Raw genomic sequence first — 12288 nt, 5'->3', positions numbered from 1 at the left:
AACTGCATCACAACTTATATTTGTTATTACAGCCTCCAATACTAAATGAAACACAATTTGTGCTTCTACTGATGAACGTTTCCATTATTAAACAAACTTGGAAGACATTTCTTTTTCATACCAACAGAAGACCCACCAGCGACAATAATAAGCAATGTACCTGAGGAGCTGGAAGCACCAGTTTACTTCTTTTTTTAGTAAATTCTGAAACACCACTAGTCTGAAGAATTGCTGATGGTAAATCAGATTCTTTTTTCCGTTTCAGCTGTTGCTTATCTTTTTTTCGCTCTCTTCCTTCTTTTTCCCTAAAAAAGTAAAAAAAAAAGTAAATTAAATACAAAGATCATCTGGCATGCTTCAGAACTGGATAGGAAAGAGATGAAATTTATAGAAAGATTGTTGTTCATAGGAGCTATCATCTTAAATTTCAATGAATCCAGCTGTTTGCAAATCCTTTTACAGTCTTGGTTATTAGCATGTATTATGCTTTACTTTTCATCAAAATGAAATGAGACCAATATCACATGACCCTAATGACAGCAATCCTGGATATGTCCCAGTTGCTGGTGTAATTTCAGGACCAAGCGGGTCAAATGGGAAGAGATGGGAAGTCTCAGGCAAACAAACTGGCAGAAGTGGATGTGCAAGTGCCATAGGCAGGCACTACTAAGTGCAGGTGGGCAAAAAAGCAGTGAGGGTGGGAGCAGGAACAACTTCCAACTTTCTGCTAGCTTCCCTGTTGACTTTGTTTGTGGAAAGCAGGTAGGAAATATTGAAAAACGCAATCATGTGTCTGTGGCTCACTGCAACATCGTAACTGCAGGTGGGCACCAAGCACCTGGACTGAAACAACTGGAATTCTGAGGACAGGTTGTAAGCTCCCCTCATTCACTATCACTGTAACTTTGACATGCTGCTCACTGCTGATGCTGCTCTAAAGATAGGGGGAAAGGGAGAGAGTGGAAGAAGAGGGAGAAGAGAAGGCAAATCAGCACTGGGTAACTAAGCAGGAGCAAAAGGGAGATGACAGGAACAGTATAGAAGTGTGTAAAAGAGAGAGGAGGGGTGAGTTTGAGAGGGAGAAGAGCAGAAAAAAAGTGGAGTGAAGAGAGAGGGAGACCAGACAAAGAGAAAAGACAGGGGAGGAAAAGAAAAGAAAAGGACAAAGAACATGCTTTGTTGTTCTTTTTCTCTGGGGCTCCTTCCTGCTCTACCCTGCCCTGCCTTTCCTGCCATCCAGGCCAAAGGTACACACACCACTGTTTTTGACCAGTTGCACAAGTGGAGGTTTAATGTGCTTAGATTTTGGCAGGGAGGTTTTCAGCACCAGAGCCAGGAGGCAGCCAGAATGGGGAGGCAGCAGTAAAATAAGGAGCATGGGGTGCCTTAGGGTCCTTGGAGGCCCAGGACAGACCATGCACAAATGCCTCTCCACTGTAGAAAGCACTGACTTCCTGGCAAAGCAGTAGAGAAAAGATTATAAACAGTGATCATGTAATTGCAATTGGTTTTAAGTGTGAACTGGTTCCCAAGTGCTCAAATTGCAATCATGTGACCATGGGGAGGCAGGTACACCATTTGGAAGTGCTTTACTTACAGCACCCTTTTCAAGGCCATCCTAACTTTAAATTATTGTTAAGCGACCAGTTGCAAGTCAAGGACTAGTTGTATATTATTATTTTATTTATAATCTGCATCTGAAATATGTTGTTGCCATTTTTTTCAGGAAGATTTAGCACTGATAAATGTTAAGACGGTTAAAATTGTAAGATCAAAACTATTTTCTTCAAAAGAATAATTTATTATTTTAGAGCTGCCACAAACTGGAGCACAAATAGAGGGCAGCCCTTTCAGATATTTTTTGAGGAAGATGTACAAAATATGGTTACGCTATATATACAAGAAGATAAAAATGAGTGATTAACTCTAAAAAAATCCAGCATAAGTGCTTTATTATTGCTTTTAAATTATAGGGATTAGTAAATGCAAGGGGCTAGAAATAGTTTTAAAATAGTCAGAGAAAAATTTTTATTCAGTGTCTATATGCCAAAATATATGATATTCCCATTCTTCTGAAATCCTCATGTTTTCCTAAACAATTAGAAACCCTCAGGAGATAAATAGCTGCTCTTGCTGTGTATGAAGAGAAACATTTACAACTTGAACCAACATCAATGTTGTGGGGGCCTCAGACAGAATTTGATATATCACAAGATTTTGCTCCATGTACTACTTTAATCCAAATTCTACTTACGATCTCAGTTCCCCATCCAAATCTTGTTGTCTTAGTTTCCTAAAATCTGCATCCAGTGCTTGATAGTTTTCTTCTGATGTATCGTAAAAACCAGGAGCAGGTTTCTTTTCAAATGGGATTTCAGCATTGTAATCTACTCCTCTTTTCTTTTTCCTTTTTTTCTGGATCTCAATTCCTGCAGCTCGGAGTTCTCTCCTTTTTTGTAGAGCAGCAAGACGCCTGAGGAGTAAAATCAAGTTTGAAGTGAATGTTAAAGGCTATATAACTGTGATGGCAAACCTGTGGCACTCATGCCAGAAGTGGCACACAGAGCCCTCTCTGTGAGCATGTGCGCTGTCACCAGCTGCCGGGGCGAACACAGCAGAGAACAGCTGGCCAGTGCTCATGCACGCTGGACCAGCTGTCCACCACGCATGTGCGCACCTGAACCTGGAAGAGCTGCTGGCCGATGCGCGCATGCGCACCAGCCACCTGCTCTCTTCCGGGTTCTGGCACGCACATGCACGCTCCAGTTTCAGCACTCAGTGCCAAAAAGGTTAACCATCACTTCTATATAATATATAGACCACTTTTGTTGAAGGCAACAAAATATCCATACTTTTTTTTTAAAAAAAAAAACCCTTTCAATTGTTGAATTTTAAAAGTAAAAAAAAACCTGTGTGAAGTAAGACTTATTGAAAACTCTAGGTTTAAATGCAATATTTCAAATATATGATTGGTTCTACTAACTTTATCACAATTATGCGTAAAATTCTGCACAATTATGCAGAAAGAGAATGAATCAGATCAAGGAAGGGGATGGAGTCTATCATCTAGATCAGGGCTGTCCAACTCGTGGCCCGCAGGCCGGATGCGTCACGCCCGGTTTAGTGAAAGGGGAAAAAAGTACTGATATGTCACGTGACGCTGCGAGTTTGACAGCCCTGATCTAGATTCAAATGTATTAGGAGCTCAAGGAGTTAGCCTTAGAACCCATCAAATAGATTTGCTATGCATACAAAACAAATCCTGAAAAACTCAAGCTATCTATGCCAAACTGGAGCATGAAAACTTTGTTATGATTTAAGATTACATCTTAAATCCAATTAGAAGCGACAATAGTTCAATGAAAGTACTTGAGATGTAGGCTGTTACCTGGCTTCTTCCAACTGCTTCTCTCTTGCTTTCCTTTTGGCTTTCTTTCCCTGAGTGTTAGCCAAACGAGCTCTAGCTTCAGAAAGCATCTCAAGTTCATCTGCCAAACAAATATACCATGCATTTATTTACAAATGGGCAACACAGGATCAGAAAAGCCTTTCAAAAGTTGAAAAAACTTATAGATTAATACAAATTCTACATCACTTATGTCTTATTTGAGCTCTTTAGCTTGACATAATTCTTCACTTATATCCACTATAGCTCCATATTCAAGGGAAAAATTTAACTCCATATTAAAGAATAATTGAAGTTTGTTTCTCCATTACTGAGGCTAGGATCTCAGACTGAAAATTTTCAGGCATAAAAGATCTGCAAACACCATTTTCTGGAACAGTCTACATTCAGATTCTCCTTTCTGCATTGCAAGGCCACTGGCAACATCACACACATGAATTAAGGAAGCTAACTATAATCTAAAGCGTACCCAACACCATTGGATAAGAAGATCACGTATTTGCTCAAACCAATTTTGAGGCTGTCCAACTCCTTGATTAATTTGATTGGCTTATATATAAAAACAGAGCAATAGATTTAAATGTAAGTGAAAAATCCTGGCCAACCAAAAAAACAATACACCCACCATAGGCAGATGTAATTAATGGGGACTGTATGATCACCTCATCACACAGTCTGCAAGAACAACCATGTTTTCAACTGTGTTCCTAAATGTATCTCTGGGAGGATACTGTTCTAAAGGATCGGCATTGCAATAGAATGGGCATGCTTCCTGGATACCCCTTGTTTGAATGGGAACTAGAATACAGCCACCCTGCTTGGTCTTACTGGGATGGGCAGAAACAAATGAAGATAAGCAATTCCTTAGATAGCCAGATGCTCTGCCATGAACAGCCTTAAATGTAATAATTAACAACCTGAAGTGCTTCTGGAAGCTGACTGGTAACTAGAACAACTGATGAAGCAGTGAGGTCGTGTGAGCATAATGTACCAATACTGCTGTGTGTGTCATTCTGGACCAGCTCAGCTCCTGGATGGTCTGCAAGGAAAAGCTTTATGTACAACTCTGTATACAATTCAATCATAAGGTGATTGAATGACTTGAATGACTGTCTAAAGGGCCCCCAGTCCAGGAAAAGTGCAATTGGCACACTAGATGTTCTGTACAAAACGCCTTTTTTGGTCACAGCTGCCACCTACTCTTTGAATAAGTACTGGAAATTCCAAGATATCATTAAGCCGCCCCATTGTTATGATGTATAAGTAACCATGAACTGATGGATGAAGTCACTTAACAGTTTTATGCAGTGTTAAACAGAAGGGGAGGGAGCATCAAACCCTGTAGCATTCTGCAAGTATAGGAATTTATGTGTGATCTCTCCTTTTCTGTCAACATTGAGTGAAACTGGCTGGGTCTAACATGAAGGTGACCAAGCTAATACTCTGTTAATTTGGTGACTGGAGAACCCTATTCATTTCTTTCATTTTGGGATTTTGGGAATCAGAAAATCAAACTCACTCCAGCTTATTTCATAAGGCCTTGCCATTTCAACTAGATTTGTCTAGTCACAGTGCAAGTCCTCACAATGGCCTGATAGGTGGTCCTGTGACCGATTCTCCCTAATAGGACTCAGATAGTTTTAAACAGGGCAGCTATCAGCAGACATTAAAAAACAGAGAAATTATGTTTTGTCACCATGATGTAATTCCTAACATGGATTCTTAGTCATGCTGTTAGTTCACTCTTTATCTAAAGAGTGTTCCAAGTGTCCTAACACTAACGCTGAACTGTATTTCCCAGAGATTCTCAGAAAACAATGAGCACACCAGGTTATGCATAGTGAGAAAGTCACATTTAGGACAACCCAGCCAAAGGCCATTATTATCAGCCCATTCTGTGTTTATAAGAGAAAGACTCCCTCAAGTCTAGTTCAACCAACTTTCTTTTATTTCCTTCTTTCCTCCCTCCCTCCCTCTTGTAGATAAGACTATCAGACTATTGATTTAATGAAGAAAGTGAATAGGACAAACATTAATTTAAAAACATAAAACCAAAAGAAAAAATACTCAGGGACTGCTTCGATTAAAGGGAGACATAATTTGAGGGGAAAAAAAATCAAGCATACCCTCATCCATATCAATAGGATCTGGTCTGGCTGGCTTAGTTTCTGGGTTTGGATCAATTTCTCCAGGTTTAAGTTTTCTAGGATCATCAGCAGTTTCTTCCTCATTGTCCCTTTGAGCAGCTTTATCTCTACCAAGATGATACAAAAGCCAGCACAAAGATAAGAAAACAACACTGCTAAGAAAATTACATAATTTAGTAATCACTGCAATTTCCAGAATGCCATAGGAAAAAGAATCAAAGCAAAACTTTAGGAATAGTATAATTCCTACTCTATTACTAAGCACTTCAAAGTTTTCTTCAATAAGTTTAGGCCATTTCTATAGCAGGAAGTCATCCAATATCTAAGAATGTATCCTCCCATTACAATGAAAAATTACTTACAATAAAAATTCATAATGCTCCAAACACTGGGCAGCTGTTCGTCCAATAATTGGTGCAATAGTTCTCCACTGAGTTGGCATAAGTTTGGCCAAATGGAGCAATTTCTCTTCTTCCTCTCGTGACCATTCTGTCTTCTTAATACTTGGGTCTAGCCATTCATACCTTATTCAAAATGAAAATATTGTTACTTAACAGTAAATTTCTATCAAATATAATATGTCTATCAAACATTAAAAATATCAGCACTGACCTTCAATATTAAGAAATAAATTTCTTCCTTGGATTTCTTTTGTATAATTTTTTTACATGTATTACTGGCATTAGTTTAATCCCAAAACTATTTTTTCTTGTAGAAGTAATTAATTTTTAGAAGGCCTTTGCCTTTTAAATTTCTAACCAACATTTACTTTAAAATTACATGAAATTACATTACCATCTGGCTTTGCATTGTTTTGCTGATTTTCTGTGCAACAAAGAGGCAATACGAGACCACTGGTTTTTGCCATATTTCATTACAGCTGCTTTAAGAATTTCATCCTTAAAAGAAAAAAAAGTTTTGTTTATTACAGTATTTATTTAAGAGGTTTTGTTTTCACTTCCAATCAAAAATTCTTATAAAAATCAATTTTGTTCCCTTTCATTATCCACCCCCTTTCTCCCTTAATATAACAACAAAAAATTAAATGAAATTGAAAATGAAAGATTTGAGATTGTTTACTAAGAAATACAAGGAAGGTGAGCTGGACACTGAATGGATCAGCATGTTCCAGTAGATCAAACTGATGGAGCTGACTTCTATGATGGCTCTTTATTAGAATGTTCAGGTACAGTTATGTTAATAGACACGTTCCTCTATGACTGCCAAATACAACTGAATATATAACTAGCCAAATGCTTTTCAACCCTGGCAGTTTGACGATGTGTGAACTGCCAAGTTTGAGAAACACTGAACTATCCATTTGCTTATTTCACTGAATGCATTATCTGTGTGGAAATGCATTCTAAAATACTTTTTGCAGTTTACCTGCCTTTTCCTTAGACAATAGTGAAAAGCGTAAGGTATGTACTGCTTTGGTTCAGGCTCCATTACATATAGTCCTCAATTTACAATGATTCATTCAGTGACCCTTCAATGTTACAATGGCACTGAAAAAAGTGATTTATGAGCAGTTTTCACTTACAACAGTTGCAGCATCCTGATGGTCACATGATCAAAATGCAAATGACATATATTTATGTATTTATACCAGGGTCATGTGATCACCATTTGTAACCTTCCCAGCTGGCTTCCAAAATCAATGGGGGAAGACAGGTTCACTTAACAACCAGAAGATTCACTTAACATCTGCAGTGATTTGCTTAACTGTGGCAAAAATGTTCATAAAATGGGGCAAAAATCATTTGTCTTACTTAGCAACGGAAATTTTGGGCTCCCTTGTGGTGATAAGTCAAGAACTATTTTAAAAGAAATCTCTGGAAAAGCTTGCACAGAATTGACATAATTAAGTTTTTATTCTAAATTATACAATTTTTTAATGTTCGCTCACATATTCAGTGTAAATATAAATGCAACAGCAAGAATGTACTAAGGATACAAAAATTCAAATGATGGCTAGATGGCAGCAAACACATTCAGAAAATTCTCTGCCACATCAAAATAGATTTTTGCAGTCCAGCTGCAATATCCCTAGCTGAACATTCATATAAAATTTGTATTTCAGGCTCACATTTTCAGAAAAGATCTATCATGGAATTGGCTTCAGTCTTTCTTAAAGCCCTGGCCACGTTTAGTGAAACTGAAGGGAAGATCCACGGGTTTCCTACCATGCTTTAAGGTCTGGCCAACAGTTAGAAAGATACAAGACAGCCAATTTGAAATAACCATCAAAAGTGGTTCGTAATCTTATCAGAACTTATAGAAGAGAGAGAAAACTATGGGAGAATAGAAAACTATTCCTTGAGGATGAGTTCCAGCCCGAGTCCGAAAACTCGGGAAGACTAAAATATCTGATCCCGATGACCGACCCAGATTGGATCCTGCACTTAGGTATGTTTGATTTGTATCTACGGGAGCTAAAAGCAGTTCTTCCTTCTCCTGTCCCGTCCCCCCCCCCCAACACAAATCCTGTGAAGTAGGTTAGGGAGAGAGTGGCCGAAGTCACCCAGGAGGCTTCAGTGGACCAGAACCAGCGCTTCCTACTCCTTGTCCAACTTATTAGTACGCTGGCTGTCATTGAGATCGGAGAGGAAGCTCCAGTCCCCAATACAGAGAAGGAAACAGACACTGAATTTAGCTTCACTTGTTAGTACTCTTGGAGATACGTATTTGGCGTCACGGGAGAGCAAGATGTAAGCTTCCATCCCGACGCAATAATAATAATAATAATAATAATAATAATAATAATAATAATAATAATAATAATAATAATAATAATAATAAAAAGAGCCGCTAGCCAGATCCATTTTCTCTTCCACGCAGGCGTCAGGGCCTTCTGCGCATGCGCTTCTCCGCCGCCATGGCCCTAACCGCAGAGGCCCCATATAGAAAAGAGCGCAACTCTGCCCCGAAAAAGGTTGGGAAACCGTGAGAACGTTACCTCTGTATTCCGCCACACGCCCCCTTTTATCATGATCCGCGGCATCTTGACGGTGGGTGAGTAAAGCCCCGCAAAGGGAGACAAACAATAACGGCGGAACAAACAAAATACCCCCCTCAACGACTCGAGAGGCGCTTGGACGACTTGCACAGGCGCACTCTCGCCAAGAGAACGCCTCCTGCGAGGATTCTCCAGGAAGACGCGGGATTGGGCAAGAGGAAGCCCCGCCCACGTGTGGGCGGGACGGGGTTCCTTCTCTGTTTATGCGTGCGTGTATAGCAGGGGGTCTTCAAACTTGGCAGCTTTAAGACTTGTGGACTTCAACTCCCAGGATTCTCCTATGCTGGCTGGAGAATCCTGGGAGTTGAAGTCCACAAGTCTTAAAGCTGCCAAGTTTGAAGACCTCTGGGTAAAGGGAGGCTGCTTTCCCCTTTAAGGCGGGATAGTTTCTCTTTGTACTGAAGTCGGTGGCTTTTCACCCGACGGTGTCAATTAATTTACGAATTCCACGGTGCTGCGTCTTTCTCTCCAGAACGTGATCCTCTCAGTACTGGTTTATGCATCGGAATTTAATTTGTTTGAGTTTCTGCTCTGTAGATTTCCTTTTTAAAAGTCTTGTTTGTCCTCATTTCTCTCGGGGAGGGCGTGGGGGGGGGGGGAACCGTGCATCGCATAAAGTCCGAATCAAAAGGGAAAATAGCCCAACGTCCCCCGCACGCAGGAATCCTCGCAGCCCTTCCCAGTTGCGCCAAGTCCCTTCAGGGTCCCTCCCGACTTCAAAGCAACGCGCTCCGCTCCGCTCAAGAAGTCCCATCGCGGGCGAAGCTCCACTCCCGTCGGAAGCCATGGAGAGGCGCGCGCCTGTGCGTGAAGTGCCCACACGCTTATTTGGGGAGCTTAATCCCCAAGAGCGCTCAAAGCATGAAAAGCAAGCGGGAGCAATGGGCGGCTCTCTTCCGTGCCTCTGGTTCGGCTGACTGAGTCGTGGTAGCGGAGGAGCTGGCGCCTCTGCCTCAGGAAAGTAAGCGGCGAAGGGGTGGAGGGGGCTTGGCGTCTTCTTTCCTCCTGTTTGCCTTCAGCTTGGAGGGTGAGTAAGCGGCTCCCAGTTGGACAAAGCGTGATTTACCAGGTTCGGAGTAATGTTATCAAAAACAGGGACGGGGTTGTTTATATGTTCCTTTTATAGCGAGCGACGCAAAAAAATAAATAAATAAAATGCTGCACCCTCCGACTCTCCACTTCCAAAGAGAGAATAGAATTCTTTATTGGCCAAGTGTGATTGGAAACAGAAGGAATTTGTCTTGGTGCATACGCTCTCAGTGTACATAAAAGAAAAGATACATTCGTCAAGAATCATAAGGTACACCACTTAGTGATAGTCATAGGGAACAAATAAGCAATCAAATCATATTAGGAAATAGTCAATATAAATCTATTTCCAAAGAGAGAGGCTTCATCAACCAGAAAACATGAGCCTTGGTAGTACAGTGGTCTAAAGCGCCCTTATTAAGAACTGTTATTAGGAACAGCTGCCTGCGATTACTGTAAGCTCGAATCTCGCTAAGGCTCAAGGTTGACTCAGCCTTCCATCCTTTCTAAGGTAGGTAAATTGAGGACCCAGTTGTGGGGGCAATAAGCTGACTTTGTATAAATATACAAAAGAATGAAGGCTATTGCTTAATGCATTGTAAGCCGCCCTGAGTCTCCGGAGAAGGGCGGCATATAAATCAATTTAAAAAAAAAAAAAAAAGACGTTAATGAGTCCCTTAGGATGAGAGTTGCAGTGTCCCACTGTGAAGACACACAACAGGGACTTTGTTAGCACCAAATAATAAAACCCAATGTAAACTTTGCCGGATTCTCACCAAACAGACAAAAGAGGTTGAAGGAGCCAATCGGCACATAACTTGACTTCCACTTGGCAAATTCATAGGTGGAAATGAAGCTGCAATAAATGGCCCTGAAGGAGCAGATTGGTAAATTATTTCAACGGGCAATGATTTTTTTCGCAGCCATTCGTTCAGTTAGTTGCTTCAAAGTGGATCCTCACTTTGGCTTCAGGGCAATTATTTAACAGAGGTTGTGTCCTCTCCACATCCTCACAGAAGGAATTACAATAGAATAAGCAAGAAACAATGGGGAATACATCAGGATGTTTGTGCAGTCCGCTCAGATGTGCAAGTGCATTCCTTTCAATATGTAGTCCCCACTGTATATTTGTCATTGGGGTTAGTCACTCTCTTGTAATCTTTCCTCTCCTATCCATCTGGTCTGCAAGGGAGGCAGAAAAGAAAAGAAACACAACAGGCCAGGTAGAGGATAAGCATAGTGACTCTACTGGCAAACACAAGACTGAGAAGCTTCAGAGATTGTAAATGCAGGCATTGGTCATAAATCTGTTTTCCAGCACCATGGTAATTTCAAACAATCGCTGATTGAGGCAATTGGTAAACAAGGATTATCTGTACAAACATTAATTCCCTTCTTTTTAATCATCCTGTCAATAGAATGAACATCCAAAGGGCAGGGCAGCAGGGAAAAGGAAAGTACAGGCACTGTCATGTAATTTCCCATTTAGCGACTGCTTCACTTACCAACAGAGCTGCTGGTCACAATTGTTGCCTATTGAAGACTACCTATAATGGAGACTGGAAGCCTACTCTTTGTCTTTTGTCAGAAATTCAGAACAGTTGTATGTGTTTCATACAAGCCTTAATGTTTAGAAGCCTAATTGTTTACATTTATTAAGGGATGGCAGGATAGAAGTGATTTTCTGTTATTTAGTTGGGAGTATTGAAATGTTTGAACCTCACAATAAAGTGAATTTTGTATCACATATTGCATTTTTTTAATTGTTTCTATTATTTACCGGTAAAATGAACTATCAGGAATGTGTACTTCTAATACCCAAAAGATATATAGATGTCTGATTCCGGGTTTTATTATTTACTATTAATTAGTTATTTGATTTAAAATGGGATTTTATTGTACTTGTTTCTTAACTTGTGTTCGCCACCCTGAGTCCTTCGGGAGAATGGCGGCATATAAATACATGTAATAAATAAATAAATAAATAAATAAATAAATAAATAAATAAATAAATAAATAAATAAATGTCTTAAGAGAGAACTATTCTATTTGTTTATAATCTATTTTGCAGCCTATGTTAAACTTTGTTTCTGAAATAAATACAAAGCACTGATAAGTTTAAGAACAGAAACATATTTGAAAACTAAACTTTAATTATAGTAATAACAATTCTATAAGCCATGTGAAAGCTCATGAAGATCTCCAAAATTATGAGCATGCTAAAATATTTTCCTTTCCTTTCTGCTGCAACAAAAAGTTTCCTACAAGTACTCTGTGAAATACTCTTAGACTTAAACCATGCAGTTTCTTCCATTTTATTTTGCATATTTATATATTTGCTCACTGAGGTTTATTAAGCTAATATTCATGAATTAATGTATTGTAAAGCTAAGACAACTGAGGCCTATTCAATAAATCATGATTAAAAATTTCATAGTTTCTCCAAAGACGACCCACCTTGAAAAGAAGCCCTATCATGTTTTTGAGAGCATTCAAATTAAGCCCCACCCACAAAATTAGCCCTAATTAAGAACCCACTCACCATGGGGTGGGGCGAGGCACACATGTAAAAAATGAGCTAGGGTCAGGATGGGGGGGTGGAGTTGCCCTATTTACCAGGCCTCACACACCCCAACACCTGCCACGCCTTCTGCAGCCACTTGCCACCACTTGCACGCATTGGCCTG

The 12288-nt window shown here is 39.9% G+C and overlaps 1 protein-coding gene across 2 annotated transcripts in view; it reads right to left on the bottom strand.

Moving 5' to 3' along the window:
• Positions 1 to 8651, bottom strand: part of CDC5L (cell division cycle 5 like) — a 31207-nt gene extending 22556 nt beyond the window's left edge. For both annotated transcript variants that reach the window (XM_070933120.1, XM_070933121.1), the window contains exons 1-7: positions 8513 to 8651; positions 6349 to 6452; positions 5916 to 6077; positions 5533 to 5660; positions 3389 to 3488; positions 2255 to 2473; positions 161 to 305 (exon numbers count right to left, since the gene is read on the bottom strand). In XM_070933120.1, coding sequence (XP_070789221.1) covers positions 161 to 305; positions 2255 to 2473; positions 3389 to 3488; positions 5533 to 5660; positions 5916 to 6077; positions 6349 to 6452; positions 8513 to 8557 — 903 coding nt within the window. In that variant the 5' untranslated portion in view covers positions 8558 to 8651. The remainder of the gene's footprint in view (positions 1 to 160; positions 306 to 2254; positions 2474 to 3388; positions 3489 to 5532; positions 5661 to 5915; positions 6078 to 6348; positions 6453 to 8512) is intronic.
• Positions 8652 to 12288: the final 3637 nt, after the last annotated feature.

The sequence above is a fragment of the Pituophis catenifer genome, unplaced genomic scaffold (assembly GCF_029215685.1).
Source record: "Pituophis catenifer annectens isolate HBS135680 unplaced genomic scaffold, rPitCat1.0.hap2 SCAF_1, whole genome shotgun sequence".
Classification (NCBI taxonomy): Eukaryota; Metazoa; Chordata; class Lepidosauria; order Squamata; family Colubridae; genus Pituophis; species Pituophis catenifer.
Note: the sequence above shows the minus strand (reverse complement) of the source record. Positions and strands in the feature narration are given on the sequence as shown.